An 18,385-nucleotide genomic window follows, 5' to 3' on the forward strand; every position below is an offset into this window, starting at 1 on the left:
TCTCTTGGGGAGGAAACACTGTGTTGAGTTTAGGCTTCCCTTAATTGGTTAACAAGACTGAGCAAGATGGGCAGAGAAGGAAAAACTCCCAACAGCTGAAAGTAGCTGGTATGGTGAGGGCCACCCAGGCTTAGCAACAGAGGGATCCAGCGGTTGGCCAGCTCCACCTTCAAGCCCAAACACTGAAGAATTAAATAGGAACTACCAAATGGACTGTACAACTGACTGCTCTTGTTTTATGGGCTTCCCTCTGAAAGCATATTCCATTCTGGGGGTCCCTTTCTGTTTTGAAGGACCAGACCGAGAAATTGACTGTGGACCTTGGTAGGTCTACAAGTTGAGTCTGTTTAATGAGTGCTCTGCCCCGCAGAGAGCTTGCAGAATGCACTCTGCCCCCTTTAATAGGATAAAAATCTCCTAAGGGTTACCAAGTTCACAAAGTTTTGTGGAGCCAGATGTTTACCTCTATGATCTCTGCTGATCTCTAGTGCACTTCTGGGTCTCCTGGGAATTTATATCTTTGTAAAGTTACAAGTTTCTAGCTCTCCCTGCTCCAGGAAGAAAAGATTTTAAAATACCTGACAAAATCCTGAGTGGAAACTCCTTTAAAGCTTTCTATTATTTCTTTCTATTTGTACTCCTAAGGCTGATATTCCAAATCTCCATGCCCCCTTCAAGTCTCTGCAGTTGGCATATCAATTACAGAGAGACTTCAATCCTGAAAGCAGGATATACAATGCAGATTAAAGAATGTACTTTTGCCTAATTTATTCCAATTGCAGAATGTGTGTACTTGATGAACAAGGAGTATATCCGGTCATGGCTATTTTTTCACAAGAAAACTGGGAAAAAGGAACTTCTGCACTCCAGTGTATGGTATCTCACAGAGAGAATAAGGGCACGTTCTTTTGATTGTTAGTCAAGTAATTCACTCAAAAAGGGGCTGCTCTGAGCTCCTGAGAGTGCCTTCCTGAACTCCCATCCTGTGATAGTTCTGCTGTGAAACATCTGTTTTTCTAATGGCAGACAGGTCCTAAACAGTCTCTTATGTTCAGGGCATTTGTCGACACAGATCATGGCTACATGGACATCAAGCCATAATTATCTCACAGGGAGCCATTGGCAAAGGTTCTTTGGGATGGGATGGGAAAGTCAAGAAGAAGAAAAGTGGAGACAATGACCTGGTCCTGGCCCAGGGTCAAATCTTCATATGAGAGGTGCTAGATATTCAGAACATATGGGCAGTTTAAGATGATCCACCCAGATGACTTAGCAACCATCTACCGGTTGTGCACAGATCAAATCTGAAATCCGTAGAATTCATGACACTCAATTATACTTCTTCACCCCCACCCCCCAGACACCGCCTATCCTGTTCTACGTGCTGAACGCTGATTTATTTACACAGCTATGGAAGCAAGATTTTGTTACGGTTCTAAGCTAATTCCTTGCTTGCCAGTATTCAGGGGTTAGCAGTTGGTATTCCCTGAATAGGAGCTAATGTCTACTTTGGCAGTCTTCAGAGGGGGAAGGGGCAGATGTTGTTCCACTCTGAATTCAGGAAGCTACTCAGCTGGAATGGAAGCAGATGGGGCAGCTCCAGGCAGGGAGCTGTTGTTTTGAGGGATTTGATGCAAGATCACAGAGTTTTTCTGTTTGGTTAAAGCTACTGATAGCACCAAGACGCTACAAAACTCCCCTATTCTCTCGTCAGAAGAAAAAGGGACCACACCTGTTCCCCACTTGGACTTAAAAATGTCCTTTTCCAACAAACTGCCACTAGGGGTTTCATAGGCTTGGGAGCCAAGCCCAAAATAGAGGTAAGACTTCTACTTTGCATTAAATGCTCTTCCAAAGGTGAATTCCCTGTTTCGTGTCACCTTGGAAGATATGCCCTAGTTGGGATTCACTAGCTCCAAGCCAACTACCACGGGAGACCATTCAAGTGTATTGATTAAATATGAATACAACAAACATTCTGCAAGCAGCTGAGAACTCCTCAAGACTTGCAAATCTCCTCAGAAGATCCATGGGCCATAATTAATTCATTGAGATGGGCCACTGATTGGAATTTTTAATGAGCAGGAACATCTGTTTGCTCTCAGAATGCAGCGTGCGCCTGGGGCGCCACACACCCGGTCCTCTCCCACAGCCAGCCAACAGACAAATCCTGACCTTCTCTGTGCGGCGTTGATCTGGATGAATCAGGCATCAGGGCCGAGGGGAGCAGGAGAGGAGCAGAAGATGGCTGCAGTAAACAGGGGCCAGGCATCTGAGCGCGCTGGAGATGGGTGTCAAGAAAAAAGGGAGTGCACTGTGTGTTCGCTTGCAGGAATGGGAAAAGATCAAGGGAGAGGGCTGTCTGCAACTGCACAGACAGGAGCAGAGAGATCTCATCTGCCTTGTAAGAGACTTGATTTGCCTATGCAGAGGATCGCCAAGTTGGAGGTGACAAGTGTGTGTGCCGCCTGCATGCAACCCCCTGCACACAACTACAGCTTGGCTGTAATGAGGAAGGAGAGCCAGGAAAGGAGGGGAGGAGCTGTGTTTTCTCTTGCCTTTAAGATTTACTAGCAGCTTTGTTCCCTGGAGCTATTAATCATTCCAGGAAGATACAGATGCCTAAGGAGACTGCTGCAGCACAGCAAATATAAATCCACTACCCTTTTGATGGTGGCCATAAAATAAACAGGTTAGTCAAGCATTTCATTGGAGGCACAGAAGAAACAACACCAAATTCTGGGCAGAAATCAGGGCAGAAATGACAGAAATTCAGCAGTAAACCATGCCAGAAAGATGATGGGCAGGGAAAATAATTCCACAAGAGGTCATTTCCAAAGGGTGCTAACTATAATTAGCAAGACCCAGCATAAGCTTGTTGCAAGGAAACTGTGCCAGACCAACCTGATCTCCTTCTTTGATGGAGTTACTAGCTTAGTAGATTGGGGAATGTGTACCTGGATCTTAGCAACGCTGTCAACAGTCTCTCAAGAGATGCTCCTTAATAAAATGATTAAAAATGGGCTATAGGATCCTCCTACTAGATGGACTCACAGATGGCTGAATGGCTGCACCCAGAGTGCTCATGAATGGGTCCGTGTTGGCTTGGAAGAAAGGATCAAGTGGAGTGCCAGAGGGCTACACCCTGGGCCTCCTGCTGTCCAACCTTCTTATCAATGACCTGATGAGGGAGTTGAGGAAACACTTATCAAATCTGCAGAAGACACAAAGCTGGGAGGGATGGTTAATACTTTAGAAGAAAGAAAGAAGACTCAGAAAGACCTAGACAGGCTGGAGCAATGGGCTGAAATGAAGAAGGTGGATTTTAGCCAGGAGAAATATCAAGTTCTGTCTCTGGATAGGAAAAATGAAAGACCCAAGAATAAGATGAAGGAGACCTGGCTTGACAATAGTGCCTGTGAAAGGGACTGGGGTCTCCTTGCTGACCCCAAGTTAAACATGAGTCAGCAGTGTGATACAATTGCTAAAAGGCAAATGCAAGGCCACGGTGTCCAGATAATGGAACATCATTGTTCCACTCTAATATGTCCTGCTAGGTGTCCAGCTCTGGGCTCCATAGTTCCAAAAGGGCAATGGCAAATTGGAGGAGGTTTGCAGAAGGGCTACCAAGATAGTGAAGGGTCTGGAAAACCACCACGATTGAAGGATCTGGACATGCTTAGATACCAGAAGAGAAGACTTGAGGAGGGATGTGACAGAAGTCATTGAATAATCTGAAAGACTGTCCCACAATACAGGGAACAGGCTTATACCAGAAGCAGTGGGTTAGAATGATAAGGGAGTAGGTGCAGGCTAGATGTCAGGAGGAACTTGCTGACGATATGAGCTATCAGTCAGTGGCATAGGCTGCTTCATGAAGTGGTGGGTTCTCCTTTACCGTCAATCTTCAAACACAGTTGGTGCTCAACTGCCAGAGACGCACTACTGGACCCTGCACTGAGCAGGGGGTAAGACTAGGTGGCCTTTAATATTCCTTCCAACTCTGTGACTTCGCTCACTAGTGTTATGCAATTGGAATAATCCACCCATGAGCCAAATTCTGAGCTCCCCCCCCCCCCCCCCGCTTTGGCTCTAAGAGAGAGAAAACCTCTTCTTGGGATCCTGGAAAACTGCTAGCAAAGAAGACAAACGGTGTGCTAGGCGAGAAGAGGCATTAAGGTCAGGGAGGAAAAGGAGCCATTTTATGCCCCGGGAGACGGAACTGGGCTGAGCGGGGAGCGAAGGAGCCAAGGCAGGATCCGCTTCAAGAAAGGGGATGAGAAATTCCAGGCCGCAGGAACAGCCCTTCCTGCTGTGTCTCTGCTTTCCATCGTAGCTTGAAATGCACCGGCACCAGCCAGAGGGTGACAAGATGGTGAGCGGGGTGGGGCAAGGAGAACGAGGGCCATCCGTCATTCTCTGGCGATTAGTGTGCAATCTCTGCCAGCTAGGCCACGGGACATGCCCTATTAGCTTTAAAATAGACCATCCGTCATTCCACGCAGTCTTTCAGAAGACTCCGTATGATCTCTGAGAAACGGCTCACCTCTAATGGATTGGCACCGGCAGCCAGCCGCCACTTTGATTCTAGCGCTTCCCCGAGCCTCCTTCCTCTCCTCCCTCCCCGTCTCCCCTTCGACCAGGCGCTCGCCTCTCCCCAGCCACCCGAGAAAGAATTAAGGCTTCCATCAAAGGTCTGTACGAGGATGGATTGGCCCTATCATCTGTTGAGTCAGCTCCCGCGCTCTCATTTCAGAGCGCTCCCTGGTGGCATTAGGGCTTCATTAGCTGCAAATTGTTGGAGCAGATAAATTATCGCCTCCTCTCGAGGGTGACGGAATATTCCACAGACGGTGGCAGACAGCTTCCATCCGAAGTGATGGGTTTTGGCAGAGGGAGGAAGAAGGAGGGGGGACCCAGCCCAGCTGAAAGGCTGGGGGCAATCATGGCCAGACGGTGGACGGTGAACAGCCGCCTAAAGAGATGCGGGTGGCTGGGAAGACGGATTTGGACCACGCCGGGCAAAACGGGTTTGGAAAGTTCTTCTTGGAAAAACGCAAGCAACGGATGGTTGCAACCGAGGGGGGTGGCAAAGCCTCCCGGAGCCCTGGACGCTCCAGTGGCCTCCGAGGGTCACAGCTTAGGAGAGGTTCTTTGGCTCCATCCCGCCTGCCCAAACCACCCTGAGCTTGTTGCTGTGAAACAACTCAGAATATTCATGCAGCTCAGAATATTGCATTTCATTAATCTAATTTCTTTTTTACAAATTAATCTAATTTCTTTTTTACAAAGCAGGTCCGAGAAAGCCACCTTTCCATTTCGACAAGATCAAAGCGCGTGCTGTGTGTGTGTGTGTGTGTGTGTGTGTGTGTGTGTTTTGTGCATGTTTGTTTCTCTGCTGGGGCATCATCTGTGCTGCTTGCAAGCACTGGGGATACGGCTCCCTCGCCCCCTCCCTCTCCTTTTCTCTTTGTGGTTTAATTAGTATTTCCAAGAGCTGTGATCCCGCTGGGAACCTGGGTAAAATATAAGGAAAGGATAACCACCAACAATGATTCTTAATTAGCGAATGCTTCAGCTCTCTGCTACTGTCTGCAAAAGAGTAAGAAAAAAAAAATACAAGCAGCAAATACAGCCAGACTGTCTGGGCCAATCCGGCAAGAAGCCTCAGAGGACGGGGTGTGTGTGTCTGCACAGATGAGAGATGCTATTATCCTCTACTTGTTGCTTAATCCAAAACATGGGGTAGCTGGTGTTGCGTCCTCCCAGCTGGGAACCTTTGCCATAAATACATGATGTGCTTTGTTGCCTTACATTAGGCTTCCACAATCTGGTGTCCCTCCAGATGTGTCGCTGCCCAATGCTCAGCCCCTCTAGTTAGTCCAGCGCTCTTAACCCAACACTTTAAGAGGGCATCAGGTTGAGGCACGCTGTACCAGGTGTTCGATGTGCTGGCTTTGCTCTTCTAGACAATCAATAAACCTTTGTGGATAGAAATGAGAAACAGGAAGCCTTTTGTTCTGAACTGAGCCCCAAACTCCACTTCCTCTGCTCCGCGTTTCCATAGCTGTGGCCGGGGAAGATGCATGAGCCGAGACAGATGGAAACCAGGGCGGGAAGAGCTATGAAATCAGCCTAGTTCCAGAGGACTATAGAACCTATTCTCTTCCATAGGCCCTGAAGCCCCATGAGAAAAAGCTGAAGGACCCGGTGAAGGAAAAAAAATGGAAGGGGGACGCAGTCACACTGAAGATTTATCAGCATAAAGAGAGTAATTACTTGCTCTCTATTACCTGGAAGGTCAGAATAAGACTAATTAAGCTATAGGATGATGCCTTTGGGTTGAATGTTAGGAAAAATACAAAGATGCTTTTTTCTAACATGATGTAATATTAGAAGATGGTGACCTAGAGGATGGTAATTGACTGTGATGTAGAATGCATCAGTTCTCCTTCATGGAGGTCCTCAAGAAGATGCTGGAGAGCCATCACTGGGATGACTCTGGATTTCTTGCATTCTTCAGGGGGGTGTATTAGATGGCTAGAAAGACCCAATGTGAAGATGCTCCGTTCTAGAGCAGGAGTAGGCCACCACAGGCCCTCCAGATGTTTGCTGCAGAGCAAGGGGCCTCGACCAGTGACCCCCAAAGCTCTCTTGATTGCAATTTTTAATACTCTCCACCTTCCTGCTACTTCAGTTGCAAGTAAAGGTGTCCTTGTATTCCCATGTTCCTTGGCAAAGAGTTCTACTTGAGTAAGGACTCCCTACCCCCATGCCCTCAGCTGATCTGCCAATGTCAAATGTCTTGGTTCAACACAGGGAAAAGGATTCTAATTCGCAGAATAATAGAGAAAAATTGAAAAGCGTTTGCTAGAACTGAGGGATATATTATATTTTGACAGAGAAGTCAGGCTTTTGCTCAAATCTAGCTTACGGTTGCCTAGTCCTATCTTGGGACATCAGTTCTCCTTCTCCATGTTCTTCATTTCCCTTTCTTGCCCACACTTTCCCTTTGCCTGTCAAAAACAAGGAAAACCAGCCCCCCAACCCTCTGCCCACGGGAGCATGCTTGGATATGGGAGAATTACCTGTCGCCCTTCGCTTCTCCAGACGCCGTTCACAGTTTTGGTGGGTGCAATGGTTACCACAGGAGGTGTGTTCGGCACACTGTGCCCTCCTGGAGGAACGATGAGAGGCCCCATAGGTCCTCGCTTGGGCGTGCTTGCAGGAGAGCTGTGGTTGGTGGCTGGCGAGGAAACTGGAGAAGACTCGCTGCTTATTGAAGACCCTAAGACCAGGAGAAAAAAATGCATTAGGTTCTTCATGCAGTTCCTAGTCAATACTCAACTGATGGCATGAGAGCAGGATCTGAAACTGAACTCTGGCAAGTTCTTCTACTGGTCAACTGTCAAGATTTGACCCCAAAGAACATCTTCCAAACACAGGTTCAGAAGCATCAAAAGCTATTTGTTAATCAAGTTGATTTCACATCAAGTGTTCCTACTCCACTGGCTTTAGGCATCTGCTGTGATCTAAGGGGAAAAAGTGTTGAAAGCAGTCTGGATTCATACTGGAAAGAGTGATTTGAAACTCCCGGGACCTACTGGCACCTTCTTTAAGGAGCTGCTGACAGAGGCAGCTGGAGTCCTCCTGAAAGAAGGTGCCAACAGGTCCCCGGGAGTTCCAAATCACTCTTTCCAGTATGAATCCAGACTGCTTTCAGCTTAGATTCTTTAACAGTTGGCAAGAGAGAATGGCTTCCACTAGGAAAGGGAAAAGATGGTAAGATGAAAAGAGCAATGGGATGGAAATGCTCCTCTAACACCACAGACATCTCTCTCGGCACACCAACAGAGCATCACAATCTAGAGTTGGTATCTGCTCATCATAAAGGCACTGAAAGAGACAAGATTTTGGATAAACATAAATCCTCCTTTTTTAAGCCTTAGGCAAGACTTAGCCATGAACTGCGCAAAATAATAGATGAATCTGAAGCAGATCCATCTTGGAGGTGCTGCAGAGAAGGACATATATAGAGAAGAGGATGGTTGGAGCAGAAATACTAGCAGGATGCCAATGAGGACACTCCTGCTACATTTCTGTGGGCACTTCAGTGCAAGCACACTGCAGGGAAAACAATATATTCCAAGATATGGTATGTGTGTACAGATATGCGGCACTGAAGTAGAGGAAAAACTGAGAGTTAAAGAAAGATAATTCTCTTACAGAACAAGGAATGACAAATGAGTCACAGAACCGGTTCTTTCATCATCCCACGTATGTACATTCTTGAGAATAAATGCCTTTATAACCAACTCCGATGCCCCTGGACATTTTCAGGACATGCCAAGTTGTAGTTTCCAAAACACTGGCTGGGTCTTCAAGAAATAAAACACTAGGGGGCGCTAGTGGCAATTGACCAGAGATGGCCTGGTCAGTTAGAGAATGGCCACCTTTGCAGAAAGCCTCATCTCCACAAAGCTGGTGGAAGGGCAGTCGCTCCCTCCTGTTTTCAAGAAAAACATTCTGGAGATAGATGGATCAATGGATGGATGGATGGATGGATGGATGGATGGATGGATGGATGGATGGATGGAGATAGATAGATAGATAGATAGATAGATAGATAGATAGATAGATAGATAGATAGATAGATAGATAGATAGATAGATAGAAGATATGGATATGGCAGGTAGGCAAGAAAGCAAAATATGTTGACCCTTTTGACAGAACAAAGATTTTTATTCCCCTATGTAGCTGTGGGATATCTGAAAAGTAAAATTGAGAGAGTGAATGCTCTGAACACAGCTGCTGATGGTACAAAAACAATTTAGTCCTCTGTTAACCCTCAGTCATGTTCAGTCAACACAGCTGAACAGTGGAGGGTAGTTAACCCAAAACAACCCCAGGCTGTTTCGATTAAAATTACTCCTCCCTTATCCCAGTACTCTCTGGGTGATATCATTTGCACGACACACTGACCCCCTCCTTAACCCAGTTGAGTGGGTCACAGGTTCCAGCTTTGGGGAGAGAGCAGGCTATGTCCCTTTCCTTCTTTTGGTCCAGGTTTGGAGAAAGCCCGAGGTGTCCTTGATCACCAGAAAGTGGTTCGTCCCCCTCCTGGTGAAGTCAAGAAAGCAAATGGCAACCTGTTTAGCAACCTGGCCAGCAGACAAAAGGGACGCAAAGCATAAAAGCTTCAGCCCAGGCTGAAAGGGATCTGCAAGAACTACTCACTGTGAAATTACAACAAGCCAGCGTAACCTATAATTGCTCTCTATCAAAGGCCCTCGAGAACTTGAAACCCCAAATCTACAGTGCTTCTCCTAACCCACAAAAACACCTTGCTGGAGATCTAAAAGGGTACGGGCCAGATTTTATACTTCTTTCTTGGGATCTGATCTTATCTGCGGCTGGGGAGTCAGCTCGCCATTCTTTAGGGGTTCCTCCATGTTTGGTCCCCAGCCTCAGTGGAGCCCCAGATGACCACACATGGACATACTTGAGAGAAGCAGAAGACCCCAAAGAACCACCGAAAGCGCAACAAAGGAAGACACGTCGTCAACCCTCTACCAGTGGTGGCTCCAGTGCTTTATTAATTATTCCTGGGCTATTGCACCATACCTTCCTTCTGGAGAGCAACGCTGCTGCTGCTGCTGCTGCTCTTGACAAAGGAAGCCGCAGATATGGATTTGACACCCACCAAAGTCTATCTTGTCAGCGCGAGGCCGACAACAATTAGCAGCCTTAATCCCCTTTGAGCTGGGAAGCCATTACTCACCACACGAGAGCCTTATCAATCAATACCATCACAAAGAACCGGGCAATTAATGAAGCTAAAGTCTTACTTCAGAACCCTTAATTCTCACTGTGTGGCTTTAAAAGAGGAGGGTTTGTGATCGTTATAATTAACTGGCGGTATTCAGCCAGGAGTTATTCAGTGAAACTAATCTGGCTTGGAGATGACAAGAGGCACCGTGTGGCACTGTCACCTTTGTTATTTGACCTCCTACTTTCTATTCAGTGATAGCAGATTAGCAGGCATGGCTGACAGGCAAAGGTAATTAACAGCTGAGACCCTGAGGAAGTCATACAGGCGGGGAGAGGGGGGGGAGAACAAGACCCAGCATGGATCTGAACCTACTGAAGCGCACCATCTGCAAACGGGGGCTGCCCACATTTGCCCCAAATGCCACTCCTCCTAATACGGAACACCTTTCAAAACCCCAGATGTGCTCCTCACGCTTCCAGGAGAAGTCAATCCATATATGGATCTCTGGCCTGGGCCCCTAGAGGGAGGGAGGGAGGGAGGGAGGGCAACCTGTGTCTCCAGCCTCTTCCTTGCCCGCCCTGGACCAAGAGGGCCGAAACTGGTAGCCTTGCAATTGTTCAGAGTGGCCTTCAGGTTGTCCATAAGATGCCAGAGCTCCAGCCCCATTTTTGGGTGGACCGTGGAGCATTTCTTCCCTTCCTCCAGAGCAAGAAATACAGGCTTTATTAATACCAGTTTGAGTTCTGCTCTTGGAGACATACCATGGCAATTCCTGGGGCCAAATACTAATGGGACAATTAAGCCACAGCTTGGAACTGGAGAAAGCCCTGGGAATGTTCTTCCCAGAGGCTCCTGGATAAGCCACACTTTCCTTTGGAGTAGGCTTTTCATACCAGATCGGAATTTTTAATTTCCTGCTTGCTAGGATCAGCAAGGGAGGCTGAGGCCGGGAGAACAGAGCCAAGCCATGTTTCTCCCCCACCGCAAACCCTTGTGTGGTAAGTAGGTAGGTGGAAAGGAAGTGTCTCTCTGTGTGGGTGTGTGCAGGTCTGTGTGTCTCTGAATGGAGGATAACTTTTTCTGAAAAGCATTAAGGACTCCATGTGTCAGAGAACAGAGACCCTGCTGTGTCCCCAGGCCTCCATTTCACAGGTGAAAAAAGGGAGCCCTAGTGCTGAAACCCCTTATTTCTAGAGGTCCAGTGATAGGAAAAAAATAGGGGATTGTAGAGAGTCCATCCCCTGCCTCTCCAGGTCTTGCCCCTCCCGCTGGTCACCAGCTTAGAAGAAAAACACCCCCCCCCCAAGTAATACTTGCTTCCATTTCTTCCTAGCCTACCCAACTAGCAGCTTGTCCCCAGCATCTCATTCTTGGGGAGCAATACTGTATTGACACATTCCCTCTGACAACCCCCCCAACCCACGCAGAAACACACACAAAATCACTTTGAACTCTCTGAGCTCCCAGAACTCAATTAACATCCATTTGATATCAATAAATATGTTAAGCAGCTTCCTGTTTCTGAAAGGCCCCACTCTCTCAGCTGGCAGGGACCCCAGACACACCAACACACGCCTCTCCCTGCTGCTTCAGAAGCTCTGCTTTCTTCCCTTTCGAGATGAAAGAGAATGAATTTGCAAGGAAAAAGCTATGCCCTTCCAGTCCCCAAGAGGTGTAACCCCCCTGGTTGTCGCGTTGGATCTACACGCCATGTTGTGTTCCTGTCTCAAGGTCGGAGTAGCCTTTCTATGCTCAGTTGGGCTCCAGAATGTGCTCTGGACCTCTTTTGACCTTCTCAGAACCACGCAGTAGAGAGTGAAATATCGTCTTCTCTGCCTGCTTCCTTTTTAAAAATAATTTTATTAAAAGTTTTTTTAAAAAGAAGATAAAAGAAAGAAAAAAGAAAAAGAAATCAGAGAGAAAGCTAGAAGTGCAAGAAAGGAAAAACAGAAAAGAAAGAAAAAAAGATATAAAGAAATGGCTTCCAATCTTCTTTACAGCAGTTATAAGTACAATTATAAATTTACCTCTTTCTCTAAAGTTACAACATGTCTCTCTTCTTTCTATAATCTATCCTGTCTAATCATCAAAGCCATAAATCATAAGTTCATTTTTTTCTGTTTTCCACAAAAAGTCCATACGAGGTTTCCAGTCAGCAATAAACATAGATAATTGTCTTTTCTCTAATCAGAGAAGTCAATTTGGCCCTCTCAACAAGTTCCGTCTTCTTCCCCAACCATTCCTCCATTGTGGGGAGTGCTGAAACTTCCCATCCTTGTGCATACAATAACCTTGCTGCAGTTATCATATTCAGAAACAAAGTTCCATGATTTTTTTCCAACTGTTTGTCCATCAATCCCAAAAGAAAAACCTCTGGTCTCAGTTGTCCATTAGTCTCTAACATCCTCTAAATCAGTGTATGTATTTGAATCCAGAGTTTTCTGGCTTTTTTACACGTCCACCAAGCTTGCTAAAATGTCCCTTCTTCTTGTTCACATTTCCAACATGTATCTGAAGTGTCTTTATACATTCTAGACTTCTTCTCTGCCTGCTTCCATTATCTTGGCTGAACCCCTTCTCTTAACTTGGGGTGGTGGTGTACCCTTAATTCCTTAAAATACTCTTGAACAGAAGGTTGGAAAGTGGTTTCATGCTGTCTCATTTTGCTAGAAAGAACTTTTCTTACTGTTGGTGCCCCTTCAAGCTGGAGTTACCAGAACTGAATTGGAACCTTTTTGAGGAAAATCATGTTCTTGGCCCCCAAACCGTGGTCCCCATCCGGTTCTCAAGGGCTTGCCACCCAGGAAAAGTTGCCATTTTTACTGTCATAATATTTCTTAATTGAGGATCAGAATGAGGAAGAAAGAGGGGAAGAGATTCTTGGTTTAAATCCTTACAAGGCCAGAACCTCAGAAGGTTGATTTTAGGCTTAGATGGGGAAAAAGGCTGGTCCAAAAACTTCTGCACTGCACTTTAAGATAAATGCAAACAGGAGATTTGGGGAATTTGGTTTTACGTTCTGCTTTTCATGCTCTCTTTTTCCCCATGCTTTGGGTCCTGGAGGATGCTGAAGTTGGTTTACTGCTCTGTGGTATGTCATCTGGCTTCTGGATTCCCAATCTGTGAAATCCAGAAGTCAAAGTGGGCCAACCACAAAAGGCCTTCTCAGCTGTTCCAAACTCACAGCCTTTTCAGTGGTGGGGCCGTGGCTGCAGAAATGAAATGCGCCGCTCCGTCTGTGGAAACCCATCCAATTCCTTCTATTTTTCAGATGGGATTTGAATCCCCTTCCATTCTGTCAAGGTTTTTAATGATTGATTTTACTCTTTCCATTGACTCTTCTTCTGTTGACTCTCTTGTTTTGTGCTGATGCGCTTTTAAATAATTCGATCGCGAGCCATTTCAAGCTGCTGTTTTATTGTTTTGCTTCCCTTTTTGAGAACCGTCTTGGGAAAGATATATATTGTAAAAGAGGAGGTAACATTCATTAGAGTAAATTAAACAAGCCGTCCCTGGCAAAGGTCTGCTTCTGAAAATGTTTCCTTTACCTTGGGGTAAGGCAGGGAAGCATTTCTTCGAAGTGGCTGGTTTCACACTTGCACAGATACTAGCCGCAAGGGGGTCTCGTGAGTTCACACAGCAAGAATTCCTTGCTCGTGCAGGTCACAAGGGTGGGATGTTAACGCAAGAGGTCCACCTCACAGTGACATGAGACCACCGCTCTGGACGTCCTCCTGTCACCCAGAGTGGCTGTGCTACCAGCACAGCAGGAAAAAAGATGGAAATATGCAAAAACCCTAAAGGGGCTCAAATCTGCATTCTCCTCATCAGATTTACAAGCCCCAGCTTAAGTAACAGGTAATGTACCTGCCAACGATTTGTGCATCTCACTTAAGAGTGGCATTGTTTTACCTGTTTTTATTTTCAAAACCAGGACAACCCCAATCGTTTGCTTTTTTTTTCCTTTTAGAAAGGCTTTTGAGGGTCCTAAGGCAACCCGAGACCCTTCCTACATTTGAGAGGGTCCTTCTGCGCGCCTGCAGGCCCCCTCCCACCCACCACTATGCAGATATGATTTCAGCAACCTCCGCAATCTTTCCTCCCCCTCCTGCTTTTCTCTTTTTTAAATCTTCTCAACCGACGAAGAGTTCTTGGAAATTACAAACGTATTTGTCTAATCCGAGTTGAAATATATGGTCTGGGCTTTTCTGTAATGCCTGTTTTTGCTTTTTACCTGGGATTTTCAATTAAATCAATATTTTAGAGAACAACCTCCCTGTGCTGCAGATACAGTCCCTGAGTACTAATTTCCCCTTTAACGCAAGAGGAAAGGTTAAATCGTGAGACCCCCAAATAAGAGCAAAACAGGATTGACCAATCTGGAGCATTCTCTGCCATATGTCAGGTTATTATCCCTGGATTAGCACCTGAGAATGCAGCTTCTGGATCTTTCTTTCCACCAAGACTTTTAACCTGGCTTGATACCGCACACAAAATAACCCCGTCACTGACCAATGCGCCTCGCCATCCCTTCTCTGCAAATTTCACTCTTACCAACCCCGTCTTCCCTGCTTCCAGCATTCATAATCTTGCATTAAAAGTCCCTAGATTGATCCATCGCCAGAACCCAGACAGGCAGAGAACTCTCAAGGCAGAAAGAGAAATTCTTTCCTCCTTTCTTTGCAATCAAATTACACAGCCATTACATCTAAACCAACAGAGAAGAAAAGCCTTCCACCGCTTTTCATTTCCAACCGAATCTTGCAAGGGTAGATATTTGTATATAGCTTGCAAAGGGGAAATTACTGCATCCGTGGGTCGGTGCTGGGGCTGGAGAAGGGAGGCACACCTCAGGAAATCAATGTCAAAATCCTCTAATGTGGCTTTTGATGGGCTGAGCAGGAAGCAGCGGGAGAGGGAATGGAGAAAGGGGATCGGGAAGCCAACAGCTCGCTGTGGAGAAAATTGGGGAGGGAATGGAAAGATGAGAGATGAAGAGGTGAAGCATCTTCTAATCTATAGCGTTTCACAAATTGATTTCCCCTTTAGGGAGAAGAGAAAAGGAGGGAGGCTGTACTTCGATGATTAACACTCTCTGAAGAAAGAACCGGTAATTTCCACCACAATAATACATTTTCTGCCTCTATCAAGCCTCCCTTTTCCTCTGCTCAGAGCATTTAAGTGTCTGATTAGCTTGGCCTGCTTTAGCCTCCCCTTGGCGGACGGAGCGCTTCAAACCGTTCTGCTTCTTTGCAACTCAGGCGACCGACAGCTCGCGCTCCCATTCTGGGGGTGCAGAGCCAAAGCCACCACGAAGGGGTGCTTCAGAAGGGGGGCAGGGTGCTTTGCCATCCCCTTTCCAAAGCAGAATCGCTCCAACCCGCAAGCTGGGGAGATGGGGAGAATCCATAGAGCGGAGGGGCCCCTTCTCTGCGGACACTACAGAAATTGCTTTCTTGGGGGGGGGGGAAATGGCCCTCTTCCTCAAAAGCCTCCAGGTTGTTCCCGGATCCGTGAAGGTAGCATTTTGCTCACCTGCAAGGAAACCCCAAAGGCTGCATTGCAGCCACTCTTCACTGACTCTCTCCTCCAATTTAGATAATTGCCACACAATGAAACCTCTGCTTAAAGAAAGCCGTTTCTGCAAGGAACAACAAAGCCTGCTGGAATAACAAAGCGGCCCCCTCGGGTGCCAAAACAGTCTCCGAGATGCGAGGGAGAAGGTGGGGGGGTCGCGGGGAATCCCCAACAGGGGTCGGGAGCCACCCAGTTCGAGGTGGCCTTGTTCGTACAATCCGGAAGGAGACAGGCAGCTTGAGCTGGCAACGGCAAGCAGTGGCTTTTACAGAGCCAGGAAGAACTCGATCTCCCATCCCGCCCCTGCTGGGAAAGCCATCTGTTGACTCCTGGGCTCTAAGGAGATGAAGCCTCCAGCTGCAGCCGGCCTATGCAGGACCTCTCGCTCTCCCAAGCAACGCAGCAGCCACAGGTGCATTTCCTGGGTCTCCAGTCCCCCCCCCCAACTTTCAGAAAGAGCAGGAGAGCCACTAACCCTCCTCGCCCCCCCCCCCACGTGCCCAGTCATAGCGTTCTTCCTAGCTGCTAACCTTGGGAACCTGGGGGTGAAGCCTTGAACGATGCGCCTTGGTTCTCCTGCTCCATTCATATCTACACTCCAGAGGGGGAACCAAAGCCCATCCTTTTACCTTCAGGGAGCCCGACAGAGCTCTTAAAGGGGATGTGGAAATTTGCCATCGGACCCCAAGCTGGCAAAGGAACAGCCGCTCAGCGATAAGGTCATCGACTCTCCAACCCTCCGTGCCAAAGATCCGTCGCTCAAGGCTGCTGCCTCCAGTGAGAATGGGTCTCGGGTAGCAAGTTGCCTTTGAACATGGGACCTTGGGGAGCATCTGCCAGGGTGAAGAGCCCAGCCTGGACACTGCAGCTTTCTATAGGTTTTCTTCTAATGTGGCTGCTGCTTGGCATCTCCTCGGGAGCAAGAGGGCACTTCTGCTTTCAAGTGTCATGGCAAGTGATGATTTAAAACTGAACACCAGGCTCTGTCTGACTTGCAGTTCTGGCCTGCACTAGGCTAAATTACTCCTCCTCCTTAAACTATTCTTCCTCCTCTTCCTCCTCCCTAGATCAAATATTCTTCTCCTTCTCCTTCTCCTCTTCCTCCTCCTCCTCCCTAGATCACTAGTCTTCTCCTTCTCCCTAGATTAAACTCCTCCTCCTCCTCCTCCTCCTCCTCCTCCTCCCTAGATTAAACTATTCTTCCTCCTCTTCCTCCTCCCCAGATCAAACTATTTTTCTCCTTCTCCTCCCTCTTCCAAGATTAAACTATTCTTCCTCCTCCTCCTCCTCCTCTTTTTCCCCTACCAAGTTTCTCTCTGCTGCTCCACTGATTTCCTGCTGGCTCCAAGATGCCTGCCTTCAGCCGGGCCCCAGTTAAACAGCCCATTAAAGAGAAAAATATTCCGATGTACATTTCACCATCCCGACACCCAGCAGCAGCCGACTTTTGTTATTTAGCCGAGGAGCTTTCGATGGTGAAAGAACAGATTTAGGAGCCTTAGGAAAAATAAAATTTCAATGAAGCATGGCAGCGGCAACGAGACCTACATTTGCAGGGGAAAGGACAAATTCTTTCCTCTGCTCGCTCCAGACTTTCTCTCGGGGTACAACAAATGATATGGCATTTGGATTACTCTGTCTGAATTGAATTTTTAAACTGCCCCCTCGAGACACAATGCCGAGGAAAGACATTAGCCCATCAAGCGGCGGGGGAGAGAACAGAATTCAGCGGCTAAAAATAAAGCAAGCACTTGAGCAGGGAGGAAGGAGCGGCTGCGAGGAGCTGAACGCGAACAGGCGAGGCGGCTGGCTTCACAAACGACTGGGCTGGAGAAGCACCCAGGCTTGGGCTGCTCCGCAAAACGCTCCTGCTGCCGGCGATTCCGAGTCCTGAACTAGCAATTTCCTTCTTCCAGAATTAGACACCCGAGCGCTGGATGTCCTTCTCGAAGGACACGGCGCTCCTTCGTTCCTGCCCCTCTCTGCCTTCAGAGGTGGGAAAGGCCAGCTGACACGCTCCCCAGGGGATCCTCGGCATCTCGCCATTCCCTTTGGGCGTCTAGATCTATTGGAGAAGCGGGGGAAACCCACTGCGCCTTTTCTAAAGGGCAACGTTTGCCCAAGGAGATGAAGGAACACGCGTAACGACGTGGGCACGGAAAGCCACAGAGGACAGATGCATGAAGAACTTCTTCCCAGTGTGATTAATTAGAACAGCGGTTCTCCAACCTTTTGGTCTCCGGACCCTTTTACGTTCTTAAAATGATTGAAGACCCCAAAGAGCTTTGGTCTAGTGGGTTATATCTATCAATATTGACTGTATTCGAAATTAAAATGGAGAAATTTTGAAGTATCTATTGATTTGATTTCATGGACTCCCTGAAAGGGTCTTGGGGTCTCAGACCACACTTTGAGAACCACTGGCTTAGAATAACTGAGGGTGCTGAAAAACACTAAGGGGTAAAAGGAGGGACAGAGAAGAGAGGTTTGAAACAAGTAATCAAATCTTCCTTAAATCACTACATGAAGACACAGAGTTTCTCTCTCCTGCATCTCTCCTAATTCCTTCTCCTTCCTTGTCAAACCACTTCACCCTCCAGATCCTTCCAACCAAGGTCATCCTCTGGTCCTCACCCTTTGCTTGACACACTCTGACCCTACTGCGCGTTCTCAGCTTGTCTTCTTACAAACCCTTTGAGTTATGTCACATCTACACTGACCTTAACACTTGGCACTCTGAAGCCCTACAAATGATTAACCAGCAATAAAAGATGGGAGTTTCTAGAAACCAGGTGGGAAAACCCCCATATAAAGCAACCTCTGTTCCTGACAAATGTTTTAGGTGATTGTCACAAGTGAGGAGGGGCTTGTGAAAATCCTGCCGGATTTGTGAAGGACTGAGAATGTAGTAACGCCAAAGAAAGACAGTGCTCAAGGGAGGTCCAAAAAGTCAAGATGGCAGTTGTGATGGCCTACCTGAAGCCCTACTCAACTTTTCAGGGTGTTGTACCTGCAACATACATTAGAGAAGGGTAG

At 47.2% G+C, this 18,385-nt stretch overlaps 1 protein-coding gene across 10 annotated transcripts in view; it reads right to left on the reverse strand.

Annotated features, from left to right (window-relative positions):
• GSE1 (Gse1 coiled-coil protein) overlaps nucleotides 1-18,385 on the reverse strand; it is a 271,237-nt gene that overhangs the window by 24,720 nt on the left and 228,132 nt on the right. For all 10 annotated transcript variants that reach the window (XM_088136183.1, XM_088136182.1, XM_088136181.1 and 7 more), the window contains one exon: nucleotides 7,089-7,288. In XM_088136183.1, the coding sequence (XP_087992309.1) occupies nucleotides 7,089-7,288 (200 nt within the window). The remainder of the gene's footprint in view (nucleotides 1-7,088; nucleotides 7,289-18,385) is intronic.

This window comes from Python bivittatus, unplaced genomic scaffold, assembly GCF_059951505.1.
Source record: "Python bivittatus isolate LINGU-HERP-01145 unplaced genomic scaffold, Pbiv_v1 ctg000190_np1212, whole genome shotgun sequence".
In the NCBI taxonomy this organism is placed as follows: domain Eukaryota; kingdom Metazoa; phylum Chordata; class Lepidosauria; order Squamata; family Pythonidae; genus Python; species Python bivittatus.